The sequence below is a fragment of the Myotis lucifugus genome, unplaced genomic scaffold (assembly GCF_000147115.1).
Source record: "Myotis lucifugus unplaced genomic scaffold, Myoluc2.0 scaffold_46, whole genome shotgun sequence".
NCBI lineage: Eukaryota > Metazoa > Chordata > Mammalia > Chiroptera > Vespertilionidae > Myotis > Myotis lucifugus.
The window spans coordinates 7,107,807-7,126,383 of record NW_005871094.1 but is presented as its reverse complement, the minus strand read 5'-3'; the positions used below and the strand labels follow the sequence as shown (position 1 = coordinate 7,126,383).

The 18,577-nt window shown below is 48.0% G+C and overlaps 1 protein-coding gene across 3 annotated transcripts in view; it reads left to right on the top strand.

Moving 5' to 3' along the window:
- The first annotated feature begins 915 nt into the window (after positions 1–915).
- Positions 916–18,577, top strand: part of STRIP2 (striatin interacting protein 2) — a 44,893-nt gene continuing 27,231 nt past the window's right edge. The window contains exons 1-13 of one of the 3 annotated variants that reach the window (XM_006088366.3): positions 916–1,044; positions 4,853–4,922; positions 8,515–8,589; positions 9,727–9,861; positions 11,184–11,304; positions 12,329–12,397; positions 12,593–12,699; positions 13,569–13,696; positions 14,847–15,050; positions 16,450–16,685; positions 16,942–17,007; positions 17,657–17,720; positions 18,474–18,545. In XM_006088366.3, coding sequence (XP_006088428.1) covers positions 916–1,044; positions 4,853–4,922; positions 8,515–8,589; positions 9,727–9,861; positions 11,184–11,304; positions 12,329–12,397; positions 12,593–12,699; positions 13,569–13,696; positions 14,847–15,050; positions 16,450–16,685; positions 16,942–17,007; positions 17,657–17,720; positions 18,474–18,545 — 1,476 coding nt within the window. Of the gene's footprint in view, positions 1,045–4,852; positions 4,923–8,514; positions 8,590–9,726; positions 9,862–10,142; positions 11,305–12,328; positions 12,398–12,592; positions 12,700–13,568; positions 13,697–14,846; positions 15,051–16,449; positions 16,686–16,941; positions 17,008–17,656; positions 17,721–18,473; positions 18,546–18,577 lie in introns of those variants that run through there. The other 2 variants (XM_023753531.1, XM_023753530.1) reach the window with 2 other exon arrangements.

Below are 18,577 nucleotides of genomic sequence, written 5' to 3'. Positions count from 1 at the left end.
AATCCCACCCATTCTCCCCAGGCTGCTTACCTGGGGCTACTATTACCATCACGTTTACTGCTTTTTATTTATTTATTTCCATTCTTCTAAGATCCTTCCTGGGGGCAAACGAGGCTGTGTGGCGTGCCCACCCTGCTTTTTAGATAAATTCCAGGCTGGGCAAGCCTCGCAGCCTCGTTTGCCCCCAGGAAGGCTCTTAGAAGAATGAAGCTTTAGACCGGGGTGAGGGTGGGGCGGGAGCGCTCGCTCTCCGTTCCATTTTAACTCCCCAGATCACAACATGGGGAAGGTGCCCACTTCTGCAGGGAAAGGCAGATGACCAGGAGCGGCCCTGAGAGGCACCCGCAGTTTCAGTGAAGCGAAAACGCCCCGCCTCACCCCTGAACCCCCAGTCTCCCAGCGAAGTCCTCACTCAGAGCGGTCCCTGGCCCCCTGGCGGGGCCATCCCTTCCCTGCGGTGGAAGCGGATGTGGGACGCGTGCGGTCGGGGGCAGAGGTCTGTGGTCACGGGGCAGCAGCTGCAGTGGCGCGGGCGGTGAAGCACAGAGCTCCCCGAAAAGGTCGCTCTTTGGGAGGAGGTGAGTGCTGAGACCCCGAGAGAGAAGCAAAGGGGTAACGCCGTGAGCTCGCGCCCAGAACTCGGGAGGCAGAGCTGGGAGCCCACCCGGGAGCCCACCGCGACCCGCGGCGCCGCAGGACACGGAGAAAAGACGGGGCTGTTCCCTGGGAAGAGCCCCCCTCCAAACCCCGCTCCAAGGGGCCGAACAGCCAATTGCACTGCGGGGCGGGGCTGCGGGAAGCGGCCGCAGCCAATAGCTGTTCAGGGGGCGGGGCCGGGCCGGCGGCGCGCGGCGGCGGGGTCGCCTCGGGCAGAGCGCGCTGAGCAGCTGAGCGGAGCCCCTGACCAGCAGCCGCATGGAGGACCCGGTGGCGCCGGGGGCCGGGAGCCCGCCCGCCAATGGCAACGGCAACGGCGGCGGCAAAGGGAAGCAGGCGCCGCCCAAGGGCCGGGAAGTGTTCCGAAGCCAGCGGCGGGAGTCAGAGGTGAGGAGCCCCGAGAGCGTCTGTGGGGTCCGGGAGGTGCCCGCGGGCGGGAGGCGGCGGCTGCGGGGCTGTGGCCCGGCCCCCCCCCCCCCGCCCCGAGTCCCCCCGAAAGCGGGGCCTGCGGTGCGGCCCTGCCTGGACTCTGGGCTCTGCAGGCCCTGCCCCTGCCCCCCGTCTCTGGGACGAGCAGGGCGGGGGATTCTAGCCCCCTGACCTCCGCTCTGGGTTATGTAGCGGATGTCGAGCAACACTTACTTTTCAATGATTTATCTCGCTCTCAGCTGCAGCTCCAGGTGAGACCAGTACTCCCTTAGCAAAGGACAAACGGGCGCGGGCCCGCCGGGGACTTGCGCGAGGGGTGGGGGCCGGAGCTCCGCCGCCGCCGCCGGGCAGGGGAGCGGGCTGGGGCCGCTGCCGCCACCCAGGCTCCCGAGCCGGTCCCGCTGCGCCGCGGGCCTCTGCCTTCCCCTTCCCACGCCCCCGTGTGGGGGGCAGGCTCCACCGACCTCGGGACCGCTACCTGGAGGGCTAATGAGACAGGATTCAGGCGGGGCCGGCACAGGAGTGAGCGCATGGGGCTGTCCCAGGAGCCAAACCCGCACATAGGAGTATGCATGTTTGGGTCGCTTCCTCTTCTGGAAAAATAAATAAATGAATAGATAAATAAATTAATTAATAATAAATAGATAAATAAATAAAACCCTAGCCAGGAGGATGAAAGGATTGGCTCATATCACCCCCTCCCCCCGCCCCCTCCACCCCGCCCTCCTCCAGCCAGTCTCCATCACCAGCCCGGAGCAGAACTGGGTCTGAGCGGGACCAGGAGAACAGACCACAGGATGTCAGGTGTGGAAGGGTCGGTAGCGATCCCCCGGGTTAGCCCTTGGCTTTACAGACGTGAAAGAGACAGAAGTAACTTGGCCACGATCATACATCTGGCCCAGGGGCCACGAGTACCGAGCTTGGGAGTCAGGCAGGCCAGGTTTTGAATCCCAGCCCCGCCATTTATTCCCGGTGTTGACTCGTGGCAAATTGCCAAACCTCCAGGAGCTCCAGTTTCTTCATCTGTAAAATGAGGTTAACACGGTGTGCCTGGGGAGGTTGTAATAAAGCCAAAGTGAGATAATTGAGTGTAAAATGTCTAATGCAGCACAGGTACCGTGCAGTTCACTGGTCGGTTCGGAGCAGCTCTTAGCACTGCACATCGCCACATGGAGGGGCAGAGCTGGACCTGAGTGCCCGGCCTTAAGCATCCAAGTCCAGGGTTTACTGTTTGAATGTTCTCTCACCGTTTCCAAAGGGGTTTCGTGTATGCTTTCCGTTTTGATACAGACAGAGGAGGAAACCATCCCATTTTTTTAAAGAGAGAGGTAGAGAGAGGTGAAAAGACTGGCCCCCAAGTCTTTCAGAGGCATAGTACAGCCCTCCTGCCTTGATAGATCAGGCAGGGTTCTATCCACCACGTCATCTCCCCCCGCCTCAGTACCAATCTGGCCTTTTAGGGCACCCTTTGCTTCCTTCCCCCATAGAGACATTGTTCTTACTCCAATGTGGTGTATTTTGGGGGGAGGGAAGTCATTCTATACGCCCAGCGCTATCTTAGGTGCTAGGAATACAGCCATGAACAAGAGAACATCTTTGCTCTTCGGAGCTAATATTCCAGTGGGAGTGGAGAGACAGACAGTATGCTAATAACTAACATAATTTCAGAATGATATGTTCTTTGAGGGAATTGAAACTCCTCCTGACGCCGGAAGCCTTGTCCCTACCTATTGAGTCTTCCTTTAGGTCTTTGCTATGGGCTGGGGCCACAACATTAGTAACAAAGAAACAGAATTTCCGGAGGATGAGGCCCAGAAATAAGGATATTAAAAAGATTCCCAGGTGATTCTAATGTGCAGCCAAGGTTGAGAACCACTGCTTCAGGAAAAGGCTCTGATAGTACTTTACCTTTGCCAGTGAGCTCAGTATCCAGAGACTCGGAGCTTTCCACCTGCACTGCAGTTTACCTCCCGATTGCCTGCAGCTGCACTTGCCATGCTTGGAAATGAGCAACTGCAATGATCCTCTCTATCTGGGCTCGTTGCCTGCCAAAAGGCTGGCTGGAAAGATTAGCTTTCCCCTACCTTCTACTGCAGCAGGAGAGCTGCTTCTACTTGTCAGTATCACTACAACAAACACCCTGGTGCCAGCCTCAGATGACCACGGGCTCTTCCTTCCCTCCCTCCTCTTGCTTTCCCGTGTAGGAGAGTCCTCAGGAGAGATGGTTTTCTTTCCTCTCTAGGGGCTCTAAAGAATTCCTGAAAGACGAGTATTTGGCATAAGTCAAGAGTCTCCTATGTACATGTCACTGTTTATAGGGCACTGTTGACCTACCCTTTCACGATGGCTTTTAGGTATGAACTTCTCGACCTAAAAAGAAAGTTAGATGATAATCATTTGCTTAATAAAAAGATTCTTCACTTACCAAAGGATTCACCTCTGGCCTCTTGGAGCCAGATCTCCTGGTTTAATTGGTTCCCAAAGTCCTTGACAGAGTTTGTGGCAAAATGAGGATAATTTGGGCATTGTGTGCCCAAACCTCATTGTTTCATGGTTTTTAATATGAAGTTTTATTACCTAGGCATGGTTGATTAAACCACCGGCCTTGTGATTGAACTCAGTCTCCAGCCTCCTCCCCTCCCTTGAGGTAGGGCCAGCCCCTCCTTTGAAACTCTTTGGGTTCCTGTGAGTCACCTCATTAGCTTCAACACAAGTGGTTGACAAGGCCCCTTATAAATATCAGACACTCCCATCACTCAGGAAATTCCAGAGGTTTTAGGAGCTCTGTGCCAGAAATGGGAGGGAGCTGGGGCAAAGACTAAATATATTTTCTTACACCACACTGAGAGGTTAGGTAATTTGCTCAAGATCACATAATATGTGACAGTATGTCACAGAGCTGAGATTCAAAATTTTAAAAACTCAGATAGATTAATACATACTGTAGGAATATACCCCAAAGTGCTTAAAGAGGTTAGGGCTGTGGTTGGCAAACTGCGGCTCGCCAGTCACATGGGGCTCTTTGGCCCCTTGAGTGTGGCTCTTCCTAAGCCTTAGGAGTACCCTAATTAAGTTAATAACAATGTACCTACCTATATAGTTTAAGTTTAAAAAATTTGGCTCTCAAAAGAAATTTCAATCGTTGTACTGTTGATATTTGGCTCTGTTGACTAATGAGTTTGCCGACCACTGGGTTAGGGGATTATATTAAAACAATTTATACACACACAATCATCGGAAATCTAGTCTTTAATACAGAGTGGAGCAGAAATGCTACCTTATTTGACAGTCCTAAAGTTTGGAACATTATAGCTGAAGGACCGATTTTTACAGATGAGGAATTATGATCCACAGAATGATATTTGCCCAAAACCATATAGTGGGTTAATGACAGAGCTGAAGTTAGAACACAGTTCACCTCTTGTTTTTGTCCATCGCGTTTTTCTGGGGATCAGCTAGATGCTCTTCTGGTCTGTGTTTATGTAGATCAGATATGGGCACAGATTATACCTTTCATATCTGTTCACAATCCTGGCCCATTACCCAGTTTCTGATTGTACATAGGAATCTTCAGCCCCTCCCAGCATGGAGCATCAAATTTTGGCTTGTGGAAGGTTACCTCTTAGATGAAGGGCACAGATGGAACTCTTCTAGCTGCCTCCCTGATCTAACCTTCGCCTCCAAGAGGAGACGAGGATGAAATCAGGGTATAATCTCCTTTTGTCAACCCTTTCCCCAAGTTACCGCAAAGATTTCTCCATTACAGGGCTCTGTGGACTGCCCCACTCTGGAATTTGAGTATGGAGATGCAGATGGGCATGCAGCAGAGTTGTCAGGTATGAGGTAGATGGGTCTGTAGAGAGTGGAAGGTGGCCAAGAGGGAGAGGGAAGGGGCTTGTCATCTCCCTTGGCAGCTTGTCTGTTCTCAACAAGTGGCTATAGAACAAAAGCTGTTCTGCACATTCCCTCTTCTCGCCACCATTCAGTGGTAAATATCTCTTTGTTCACATTTCTTTCTGTGAATTCTCCCGTGGCTATGGTACTCTCCATTCTTTCATTCTGTCACTCTTTTCCGCTCACACTCTTTATTCTCTTTTGGGCACTCTCAAATCTGTTTTCTCTCCATCTTCTCCTATTTCTCCTCTCTTTCTCTTACCATATTCACTCGTATCTTTGCATGCCCCCTTCTTTCTGCCACCCTCTCCTCTATTCCATTCTATCTCCTTTTATCTTCTAGCTCTATCTGGCTGTCTTCCCTCAATACCTGCCCTTTAAATAAATCTCAGCAATGGCTGAAGAAAAGCTCTATAGACAGCTGGCCAGCTGAGCAAGGCTGGGCATATCACCTCTAGGAGCTGTGTGATCCCATTCTCCTTCCAGTGCTGGGCTGCTTCTCTCTGGGTTTTTAGCTTAGGCTAAACATGATGTCCTCACATTAAGGGCCTCCATGTTACACGTGCTGTGAATTCCAGTTATTAATAAATGAGCTTTGGGTGGAGATGGTGTGAAAGTTAAATATTCTGTCACGTGGAAGTGATACTTTGAGATATGATTTTTTCAAAGAAAAGAGACAAATGTTTTTAAAGAAGTTCTTGTGAATAAGTACAGGGAATAAATTTTGAAATAGCTAAGTTTAATTACCAACAAAAAATTAGAATACAAAATGTGTGTGTGTGTGTGTGTGTGTGTGTGTGTGTGTGTGTAAGGAGGGAGGGAGGGAGGGAGATAAGAGAATGGTCAAAGAATATGAATAGGAATTTATAGAATAGAAAACCATACAGTCAATAAATACATGAAAAGATGTTCAACTAGCCCTAGCTGGTTTGGTTCAGTGGATAGAGCGCTGACCTGTGGACTGAAGGGCCCCAGGTTTGATCCAGTCAAGGATCAAGTGGGCTTGATCCCCAGTAGGGGGCATGCAGAAGGCAGCCAATCAATGATTCTCTCTCATCATTGATGTTTCTATCTCTCCCTCTCCTTCCTTCATCTCTGAAATCAATAATAATAATTTAAAAAGATGTTCAACTACATTAGTAAATGGGGAAAAGCAAATTAAAATAATGCAATATTATTTTACATTCATCAAATTGCAAAATTTAAAAGCCTAGGGTTGGTGAGGGCGCAGAGAAATGAGTACTTTTATACACTGCTTGGCATGAGGGAGCAGAGTATAATAAAATTGGAAAGCAGTTTGGCCATATCTAGCAAAGTTGAAAACCTACACATATTATGACTCAGTGGTCTAGATATACACTTTTTATTTTTTACTATATTTTTATTATTTTCATAGAGGAAGAGAGAGAAAGAGATAGATGAGAGATAGAAACATCAATGATGAGAGAGAATCATTGATTAGCTGCCTCCTGCATGCCCCCTACTGGGGATCGGGCCTGCAACCTGGGCATGTGCCCCTGACTGGAATCGAACCCAGGACCCTTCAGTCCACAGGCCGATGCTCTATCCACTGAGCCAAACCAGCTAGGGCCTAAATGTACACTTTTTAAGAACACTTGGGCATAAGAAAACATGTATAAAGATATTTATTGCAGCCATTGTGGAAAATGTAAAACAACTTAGTAGGGGAATGGATAAACTATCAGTTAGTCATTAAAATAATCGATCTATATCAATATGTTTCAGTATGAATAAATATTAAAAACAATGTTGAACGGGGAAAGAAACAATGACAAAAAATTATACATGCTTCAAACTGCATAAACATGAGTCTAAAAGATGTTTCTAGGCAGTGCAGTTGCACATTTGTTTGAGAGCAGTATCCATAAAGTGAATGGATGTGTTTATGCTGTTTTTTATATAAAAAACTATTGAAAGACACATAATAAAAAGGGTTTCTAAGAAAAAATAATTTATACAATATGATAGATACTGCTTGGATAAAAACTTTTAAAACAGAACAATATTATGTGTTTACAGGCACATACATAGGTAATAAAAGAATAAAAATAGGCGTGTGAAGCATATACACCGATTTCATTATTGTGGTTACGTCTAGAGAGGGAAATAAAATAGCCTGGAGAGGAAGAGGGAACTTTCGATGTCTAAAGCAAATATGACAAGTGTTAATATTTGTTTAATCTGGGTAGATGATACCCAGGTGTCATATGTATTCTATATGTATCTGTATATGAAAGTTCAGGATCTAAAATTTAAAAATAAAAACAAAAAAGTTTAGTACCTAAGAAACCGCTCCCTTTTCTGATTGGGTTTGTGCTCTACTCTTAAATACACATACACACACACACACACACACACAATCCAATAATGACTGAAGAATTTAAGGTTCAGAGATGGGACTTGCTCTCCAGGATTCTGGAACTCAGGACTCAAAAGCCCTGGCTCCCAGCCTGGTTCCGTTGATTGGAGCATCTTCCCATATACCAAAAGGTGGCGGAGCTTGATTTCTGGGCAGGGCACATACCCAAGTTGCCTGTTTCTATCCCTGGTTGGGACACATGCAGGAAGCAATCAATCTCTCTCTCTCTCTCTCTCTCTCTCTTTCTCCCCCCCCCCCCGCCCCCATCCTCTCTTCCTTTCTCTAAAATTTTTTTAAAAAAATCTCTGGTTCCAAGACAAGGTGTTTCTCAGCCATTAGACAACTGGCTGGAACATAAGTGAATTTCTCTTGATTTGTGATCTAGTTAAATTTCCAGCAAGGGTCTCGGTTAAGGAACAGGGTTTTGAGGAAATCTGTTTTATCACCTATTGATTTCTTAGCTTCAGTTCTTCATCCTCTGTAAGATGAGGGTACTGGTATAATTGTCTGACGTGTGTGTGTGTGTGTGTGTGTGTGTGTGTGTGTGTGTGTAGGGGAAAGGGCATTTATATTTCTTATGAGCATTTTGTATTGAGAGACTACTGTCAGCAAAGTTAGATTTTCCGGGGCCCGGGTGGCTGTGAGCAGGAACCTAAACTTCTCTACCCTTCGAGGAAACTTAGCAGGGAGAAAATGAGTTGGCTCCAACCCCAAAGAGCCATCTAATGCATATTCTTCAGCCCTCACCCTGGCCTCTGAGTCTCAGGAGTTGTATTGCCCTCCTCTTTCCTAGAGACTGGGTAACCCCCGTCTGGGTTGACAAACAGAGGGGTTGCAGCCCTAAGAAACAGGAGTGATAACATTAAGCCCTCTCAGCTCCAACCCTCCTCCTGGCCCTCACCAAGTGTTGAAGCCTGCCTTCTCTGCTGTGTCAGCCAGCTGGCAGGAGGAGGACAGGTTTGATGGTTTAATCACCCAGGGACACAAGTGGCTATTTTTAACTGCTCCAAAAAGGAGGAAGCTGACTCTGGATTGAATTGGACACAGGAATGTATTGGAAGCTTTAGCTCTTTCATGCTGCCCTCTCTACTCCAGACCCCTTCAGTAAGGGTCTATTAAATGTTTGTAACTCTGTCCTGTCTTTCCTGGCACAGAATTGTATAGCTACACTGAAAACCTGGAATTCACCACTAACAGGAGGTGCTTTGAAGAAGATTTCAAGACTCAAGGTGATTCCAGACCCTTATTTTTTTTCTTCATGATACCTTCACCTGATCTAGAAAAAAAACTAAAACAAAGTATGATCCTTCTTCATCCGCTCCATAACCGCTCCATAACCGTATAACTTCTCCATCCCCCCTTGCATAGGGGACAGAGTTTCCTATATCTCAGGGGGAGAGGCCCTGGAGTGGAAGCAAGAGAAGCCTGAGCTGTGTCCCCTTTCCTGATGTAAAGGGCCAAGAGGGCAGAGGGATGGGGAGGTGAGGCTGGGCTGGTGCCCTGCTGACTGGTAGAACCCTGTGCTTAGCCTAGTCCTTAACCTTAATGTTCAACCCTTGCTTCCAACTCTGCCTCACTCTCAATAGCATACTATGTAATAAAAGGCTAATATGCAAATTGTCCCCTCTGGCTGGCCAGCCAACCTCCTGCGTCCCCTCCCTCCACCCCACTGCCAGCCCAGGCTGGCTGGACCCCACCAGTGCACAAATTCGTGCACTGGGCCTCTAGTCTAATAATAATTTCATGTGTCCACACTGATTCTCTCAGACCTCCGTTCCCTTATTTGGTCAGTGGCAATTCAATTTTCAACTCAACAAGTGTGTGGTGAGTACCCTGTTCCATGCCAGAGATGCAGGAGGCAGGGGTGAAGGTGAATTTGCAGTGTCTTCAAAGAGATTATAGTTAGATAGCAGAAGGGAGATGTGTATATCACAAAACTAGCTCAGGCCAAGAGAAACTGGTAAGTGTCAAAAAAGAAGTAAAAAGTATCTTTAAGGATAGAACTTCTTCCTGGAGCATTTGTGAGAAAGAAGTAATTTTGTATTTGATCTGTAATGATCAACAGGAATTGCATAAGTAGGAATATAGAGGGAACACCTTGAAGAAAGACAGAAAGATAGAACAGTATAAGCTGTGTGTGGAGGATGGAGGGGATGTGCAAGAAGATGAGGCAGCAGAGTGGGTTCAGGCAAGAACTTTTTGGGTCATTTACTTTTCCCATCCCTTATTTTTCCTCAGCCAAATAAGGAAAGCTTTTAAAGAGAAGAATGTCTAGGGAGCTGAGATCAGAGGTGGCTATGCTGATAGGAGCTTTTCCAGGAAGGAAAGGCAGTGGTTGACACTGGATCTATATGGCCTGTCCCCAGTACAGGGCAAGGAATGGCTGGAGTTGGAGGAAGATGCCCAGAAGGCCTATGTGATGGGACTCCTGGACCGCCTGGAGGTGGTCAGTAGAGAGCGGCGACTGAAGGTGGCCCGAGCTGTTCTCTACCTGGCCCAAGGTGAGTGACCACCTTTGCCAACTTTAGAGGGGTGGAGACTAGGGATAAAAATGGTGTTATCAGGAGTAGGATAGGGCAGGTCATGCTGGAAAAGCAAGGTCCCTGCCTTTTAAGGACAGATCTCGTCACATACTAGGAGGAACCTGTTGCTTATGAAGAAGATGAGATGGTAGTAGGTACTGCCCTGGATCCCTTGGAATCAACCTTTATCTTACCAGGCATATCAGGATTTCTTATGGCTTCTCTTTTCCTTAACCTGGGCTATAATCGTATCTGGAGTCTAGCAAGAGTGTCAGTATGGCCAGAGCTGACAAAGCACTACCAGCTGAGCACGGAGACTTCTTTTATCATCGGTGACCTGGCCCTGACACGGAGGGACGGCAGGGTGTGCCACAGATGCACGTATGGACCCTCTGCATTGTTTATTGTTGGCATTTAGTAAGTTCAAGCCAAAATAGCAGCAGGAGTGGATGCTGTGAGTAATTTGGAGATGATCAGAACTCAATAAGATTGAGGAAAGTTTTCCAGAAAAGAACTGTTACCAGGTGTTGGAAAGAGAAATAAGATAGCCTAATTGGAATAGTAAAATTAACCCTGAAATTATAAATAAGAGGACTGTTGGCAGAACTGACGAGTTGAGAGCTAAAAACTATAGAAGTCATAAATGGAGAGGAAAGAGAGTGGACATGATATAAGGGGAAGGGAAGACTATAGCAAACAAATGCCCAACCATATCTATTGGGTCTGATACTATGACCAACTCCCAGGTGCCTCTGCCTTCACCTTCTTGCCTGAGGGCTTTCTCTGCAGCACACATAGTGTGGCCAGGAGTGCTGGGGAATTAATGTGCTCCCCTGGTCCAGCAGCGCTCCTCAGCGACTGACAGGAGATAGTGAGCAAACAGCCCGACTACCTCACCCTTCTTGAGTAAGATGATTTCGAGGTGTGTGTTTTATACTGTTTCCCAGAGCTTCTCCCCACCTGGGATTGAGCTCTGAGCTGCCTTCTCTTCCTTACCTCACTGCTGGTGTTTCCTGGGATCACCTAAATAAAATGCTTGTGGTTGAATTTTCACCTCTGGATCTACTTCTCAGAGAACTCAAACTTAAGATCGGCCATTGATGAGCACATGGGACCTAACTGGAGTCTGCCTTTCCTCTCCCCTGCTTCATTCTGGGAAGTTCTGGGGGGCCCTTGCCCTACACTTGTCAGCCAAATTATTGGACAGGATGTTGAAAGATGGTCCTAAAATCATGGGGCAGAGTGGAAAGAACTGGGAGAGTCCCTCCCCCTCCACCCTGTGGCACTGTCTGGTCCTTCAGGCACCTTTGGGGAATGTGATTCAGAGGTCGATGTGCTACACTGGTCCAGATACAACTGCTTCCTGCTCTATCAGATGGGGACCTTCTCAGCCTTCCTGGAGCTGCTCCACATGGAAATCGAGTAAGAAGCCTTAGGGGGGTGGGGGCGGCGCTGGCTGAGACAACCCCCTTCCTGTCCTAGGCTGCTTCATGTCCTATGCTGAGTCCCTTACCATAGAGACCCCTGTGTGGAGCTGGGTTTATTCACATGTTGGTCCAAAGCTTACACTGACAGTTCCCCTCCTCTCAGCCATATTCTCTGATATTCTGTCCTCCCCCAGGTTGGGCTCATCAGCTGCTTCTGCCCCGCTTACAGCTTCAATCCTGGGCTTCAGAGGCCTATCTTGGGTGTGTTGCCTTTTTATCCAAACCTTCTCAGCTCATCCTAACTCTGGAATCCATGAAGAAAGCTCTTCTGGCTGAAAACATGACCCAAGAGGGACAGGGCCAGTTCCTATCATGTGCCCAATTCTTTCCCTCGTGGGTTATAGCTCTAGAGGTGGCCTTATCTGCTCTTATCACTGTAGTGAACCCTCATTTTATCTCATGTCTATCACCCAGGAGTTTTAGATAGGGTGCAATCTGTTTATTATCCATCAAGTGTTGTGTAGCATCTATTTGGTGTCCAACACAGTACTAGCCACAGTGGGGATTACAAGAGGAGGGAATATCACAGACCCTACCCTTGCCCATCTTCATGTCCTATGCTGAGGTGACAGAGGAATTCTATGGGCTCCTTTACCTTAGACCAATTTCTTTTTATTTAGAATATATTTTTATTGATTTCAAAAAGGAAGGGAGAGGGAGAGAGAGCTAGAAACATCAATGATGCGAGAGAATCATTGTTCGGCTGCCTCCTGCACGCCCCCTACTGGGAATCAAGCCCGCAACCCAGGCATGTGCCCTTGACCAGATAAACCCCGGACCCTTCAGTCCTCAGTCCAATGCTCTATCCATTGGGCCAAACCAGCTAGGGCTAGACCAATTTCTATATAGCTACATAGCCAGGGAATAGCAGGTACTCATGTTTGTGTGTATGGTCTGTGAGAACACAGTGAGTAAAGAGGCCATATGGGTTCTCATTTTCTCCCTCCTTCCCATGGCAGCAACAGCCAGGCCTGTAGCAGCGCTGTTCGAAAACCAGCCATCTCCATTGCTGATAGCACAGAGCTCCGGTGAGTGGGGCTAGCCGTAGGATTGGAATGGGATGGTTAGCGATGGGTTACTCTTTACTCAAATTCCAGAGGCACCCAGACCACTAGAAGTTGCTAATTCCACTGGGTTGGACTCCCACAGAGACCATCACTGAGGTCTCTGGCTGTAGGCTGGGAGCTGCCTTGGGCACCTCTTGTGATCCTTCTATACCCCAGGGTGCTGCTGAGTGTCCTGTACCTACTGGTGGAAAATATCCGCCTGGAGCGAGAAACAGACTCCTGTGGGTGGAGGACGGCCAGGGAGACCTTCCGCACTGAATTGAGTAAGAAGTGGCCCTCAGGAAGGGTGAGGCTGGGGCTGGTGGTGGAGGGGAAGCCTAACATCTGCCTAAGGGAGACAGGCAGCCTTTCCTTTTTTATTTTTATTTTTAATTAACATCCTTTTAGGACAGAGATACGGCACAGCAGGCATGAGGGCCTGCCTGAATTGCCCCTATGTCTGAGCTAGCACCAAATGTCCTCTCTATACCATAGTTCCTTTGGTTGTCAATGGGGATAGGCACCCCTCTTCCATTCTATCACGAATCCCACGTGAAAAAATGTAAGTTGGTGTCATCAGAGAGGGATAAGATATGAAAGCCGACAGGATTTTAAAATATATTCATTGATGTGGGACAGTGACTCAAAATGCATTGAATCCTTCAGCCAGAAAGTAACATCGTTATTACTATTACTTTTAGTTTGGTATCTACCCAAGCTGTGGGAGGTGAGCCATGTACCTCCAGGGCCTCACTTCCTGCCCTGGAGGGGCTTCCCTCTGGGGACTCCCTAAGCCTCCTTCTCAGGACCAAGTACTCAAATTAATATATATATATATAAAATTGATTTCAGAGAGGAAGGGAGAGGGAGAGAGAGGAAAGGGGGAGAGAGATAGAAACATCAATGCTGAGAGAGAATCATTGATCGGCTGCCTCCTGCATGCCCTCCCCACTGGGGATGGAGCCCTGACTGGGAATCGAACTATGACCTCCTGGTTCATAGGTCGACCCTCAACCACTGAGCCACGCAGTCACTGGTCAGGCGGTACTCAAATTCGTTAGGGGTGGTGAGCGTGTCCAGAATCGGGATTACTGGGCAGGTTTTCCCTTACCTCAGTCTCACTTTCTCATTTGCCTCTCTCCACACCCTCCAGGCTTCTCCATGCATAATGAGGAGCCTTTTGCCCTTCTGCTTTTCTCCATGGTTACCAAGTTCTGTAGTGGCCTGGCTCCCCACTTCCCCATAAAGAAGGTCCTGCTTCTGCTTTGGAAGGTGGTCATGGTGAGTGGCTCATTCTCCTCACTCCTAACTCATCAGATCAGCAGTGCCCTCTGCTACCTCAGGTTCTTCTATTCTGATTCTGCAGGCAGGAGCTAGGCAGAAGACTCGGGCAGCTGTTAGCCAATGGAGGGACATCTAGGCCAGTGATGGCGAACCTATGACACGCGTGTCAGAGGTGACACGCAAACTCATTTTTTTGGTTGATTTTTCTTTGTTAAATGGCATTTAAATATATAAAATAAATATCAAAATATAAGTCTTTGTTTTACTATGGTTGCAAATATCAAAAAATTTCTATATGTGACACGGCACCAGAGTTAAGTTAGGGTTTTTCAAAATGCTGACACGCGGAGCTCAAAAGGTTTGCCATCACTGGGCTAGGCTGTCCTAGAGAAATCAGATCTTCTCCATTAGAGCAGGTTATCCGGTTCTGTTGGACTGACAAGATTTGCCACTCTGTGAATTGGGGTATCATTGCATCTTCCCCTGATAGAACTGATGTTTTGTGGAAAGAACACTGGCTAAAAGTTGGGAAATCTGGCCTCTGCTCATACTGACAACCTTGGGCAACTCTCTGTGCCTCAATTTCTCTAGCTATAAATGTGGGGGTTAGTGCCTGCCCTCCATCCAGATAAACACGAAGTCCTTATAAATGTATGGTTGTAGTTTTGTTACTAATTATTCAACCTGATCCTTCATCTCTGGCTCCCACCCCACAGGACTGGCTTTATAGGGGGAACTGCCTCTTAAAGTTCCCCAACTTCAAGAGACAGTTACCCCCCCCCCCCCGCCCGACTGCAGAGGAAATAGAGTGCCTGGGTTTAGCATCTGGATGTGTTTCTTAAAGAGGGAGATACATTTTCCTGGGTTGTTTTTTTTTAGGGGAGGCCCCTCGGAGTCCCTTTCCTAATTTCTGGTGATATTTCCAACCCTGAGTCAGTAAATAATGCTTTGTCCTGATGCCTGAGTTCCTCAGACCGGGCTAGTAACCACATTTGCCGCTTCCTGTTTTATTATTACTAATTAATTCGGGGTCTGAGGGGGACTGGAAGTGGTGGCTGTTCCTCTCCACCCATGCTTTCCTGGCCTTGCTCTCTCTGACTTCCCTCCCTTCCCCTTTCTTCTCTGTCCCTTTTTTTTGACCCCTTAGTTTACCCTCGGTGGATTTGAGCATCTACAGGCTCTCAAAGTACAGAAGCGGGCAGAATTGGGCCTGCCGCCACTGGCTGAGGACAGTATCCAGGTGGTGAAGAGCATGCGTGCCGCCTCCCCGCCCTCTTATACTCTGGACCTGGGGGAGTCTCAGCTGGCACCACCACCCTCCAAGTTGCGAGGCCGCCGTGGTTCTCGAAGGGTACGCACTAAAACAGACAGTGGGACACTAGCTGTCCAAAAATCAAGATTCTAAGCTGCTCTGGATGTGGGAGGAAAGGGCAGTAAATGACCCAGCTCATCCTGCCCCTGGTTGGCCCTGTGACCAACCTGAAACCTTGCAGTCTATACTTTGGCTTCTATCCCCCAGCCCTGACAGATGTCTGTGCTATCATGATATAACATTGTGATATCGCATTATAGATCCAGGTCTCGCCACAGGGTCATTGACCTGGACCTCCGCACCTGGAGTTCTTTAGCACCAGAACAAGAGTTAGGTTAGGGCAGTGGTCAGCAAACTGCGGCCCCTTGAGTGTGGCTCTTCCACAAAATACCACGTGCGGGCGCACACGTACAGTGCGATTGAAACTTCGTGGCCACACTCAAGGGGCCAAAGAGCCGCATGTGGCTCGCGAACCGTAGTTTGCCGACTACTGGGTTAGGGTATAAGGACCCAAAGCACCTGAACAGGTCTCCTAGAAAATCCCTGTACCTGGATGTGTGGCACTTTCCTATTTTCTCAGCAGCAAGAAGGTTTACTCTGGGTCAACCATACGTTTGTCTGGTCCCAGAACAAAAGGCTTACATGTGGGAGATGACAGGTTAGGATTCTAGGTATAGTCTGCATCTCTGGAAGGTAGAAATGACAAGTTGCACTGAGACAACCATGTTCCCATGAACTCATTTGCTTGATCTGCCTGAGTTCACCAACTATCGGTGTCAGGACCAGACAGTCGCACTCAGCTATCTAGCCTATTCTCTTCAGTGAGATTTTTTTAACCTTGATTTTTTTTGTTTTATCAAGTAATGTTTACTCATTATAGAAAATTTGGAACAAATATAAAATGAGAAGAAAGGAGAGAAAAATCACCCACAATCTTAACAACCAGAGGCAGTAACTGTTAACTTTTTGGCCTATTTCTGTCCAATCTTTTTCTTTCTGTGACAAAATTTAAAATTCCAAACTCGCTTCCCTCTGCCTAGCAGCAAGCTTCTGTTCTCTTCTTCCTCAGTCAGCCAGCTGGTGTATGCCCACAGAAGGCAAACTAATTGAATGTTCACTTAAGCAGAGCATAATTAGGAAGGAAAGTGCTGGTGTAAAAAAAAAAAAATGGCATCAGTTCTTTCTGAAAGCTAAGTAGCTGTGACTGGGATTATCTGTGCTCTGTTCCCTGTCTGTTGGCTTGGTTGTCTGAGAGCTGCCTGTCCTGGGATCGGGCCTGGTGGGGACAGTAGGGTTGAGGTTGGAAAGGGATATTCTCACAAGAGCTGGGTTCTTTTACTCCATGTTTCCTGATTTCTAACAGCCTGCGGGGGAGGGGGTGACCTCAGACAAGGATGCCCAGGGTGAGATCTCTGCATCCTTTCCTTCCCCACCCCAGCAACTCCTTACTAAGCAGGACAGCCTGGACATTTACAATGAAAGAGATCTCTTTAAGACTGAGGAACCAGCCACAGAAGAGGAAGAGGAGTCTGCTGGCGATGGAGAACGAACCTTGGACGGAGAGTTAGACCTGCTAGAACAGGACCCTCTGGTACCACCTCCACTTTCACAGGCAACCCTCTCTGCTGAGCGGGTGGCTTTCCCCAAGGGCCTGCCCTGGGCCCCAAAGGTCAGGTAGGTTTGAAAGATAGGGACCCTGAACTTTGGGGTTTCGATCATTGAAGACCCAGGGTGGTGTGGTCTTTGTGTTAAAGGCACAATAAGCTGGTCTGAGAGTCAGAACTTCTAGGTTTGAAGTTCTCTCTGTTGGCTGCTCTCTTCCCCAACTGCTCTGATCCTCCGATTGGAGGGGCAGGAGCCCAGAAAGGTTCTCTCTCTCAAGGTTTGCTTTTCTTCCCTTCTTTGGGGTTCATCTCCACCGTCCTCTCAGGCAGAAGGACATTGAGCACTTCTTGGAGCTAAGCAGGAACAAGTTCATCGGATTCACTCTGGGGCAGTAAGTGACCGAATCGTCAGAATGGCTATAGAGTGGTTCTTATGGGGCCAGAGTGGGTGGCTTGGAATGAGAAATTTTGCTGGGTAGTCACGATGCAACCTAGAACTATTAGGCCATGGGCAACTCCCAGTAACTACTTTGGGTTCTTTCCATGGAATTTTTTCCTTCCAGTTTCTTAAAAGAACTTTTATGCTCTTGGCTAGTGTAGGGCCTTGAGCAACAAGTCATTTCCCTCTTGGGCCTCAATTTCCTCATAAGAGTGTTGGATTACAAGGTCTCTAGGGGCCCTACCCGCTCTAATGGGCCAGGATTCTGTGAAGAAGAGACATGGTCAGAACAGATTTAGTCTTTCCCCCCATCTCCCCACCCTCATGAATCCTTCCCACTGGCCTCTACAAAACCTGAGAAGGCATTGTTATTGGTATTTCACAGTCAAAAGTGGCATTGGGCTACCTGCCACTCCCAGACAAAGTGAGTCCTCAAAAGACTATACAGAAACCCTAATTTCCAAACATTTCTGTAATTTTCTGTGTCCTAAAGCAATCACAGGGGATCTGGAAGCTGAAAGTGGCATGGTCTATGTGACTCCAGGGGGAATGAGTCGTTCTTTATACTTTTGAAGCTTATCTAGTTGCCTTGCATTTCACAGGGACACAGATACCTTGGTTGGATTGCCCAGGCCCATCCATGAGAGTGTGAAGACCCTAAAGCAGGTGACCAGGGTGGGCACTCAGTCTTCAGGGATAGTGAGCCATCAAGGCAAGTTGGATTAGTGGGGTCCTCGTACGGGCAGGATTCTTCTACCAGACACATTCTGAATCTATTCTACAATTCCCTGAAGGCGTTTTGGCCAAAGAGGAAGAAATCAGGTCTCTCCCTACTTACCAGTTTTCTACATTCAGATAGATAAGAAGGTTATTCTTTCTTCCTCTCATTCCTTTTCCCTCCTTCCACCTTTCTCTCTCTCTCTTCTCATTCTTCCCTTCCTCTCCTCTCACTTCTCTCTGCCTATAAGACAACTAACTTCCAAAGGTTCAGGATTGAGTAGCAGGCTACTACTCTACATCTAAAGTGTGTGAGCACAAAGACTAAGACACACAGACCTTGAATCCTCCCCTACCCCATCATCATCACTCCATGTACACGTACACATGCAGCAGAAACCTCCGGGCAGGGGTCCAGGGGCAAGGGCCTGTTCCTGACTGGCTGAAGGTAAATGCTTAGGTATTTGCTGCTCTTCAACAAATTGGGAACATGGAACAAACAAACACTGTATATGAAGCACTTCACTCAGTGTTAATGGTGCAAAGGTGAATAAGACGCCTGCCTTCAAATAGTTCATGGCCTATTTGGGATGACAGATCCATAAATAGGACATTTTCCTTGTCATTGGGGAAGTTAAACAAGAGGCTGGTACACATGAGATTGAGGCCCTCAGCCCCTTGTTGATGTCTTATCTTCCCCAGCACAAATACGTCTCCATCGCAGATGTTCAGATCAAGAATGAGGAGGAGCTGGAGAAGTGCCCCATGTCTTTGGTGAGTTAAAAGGGTCCTGCACAGGAAGGGGG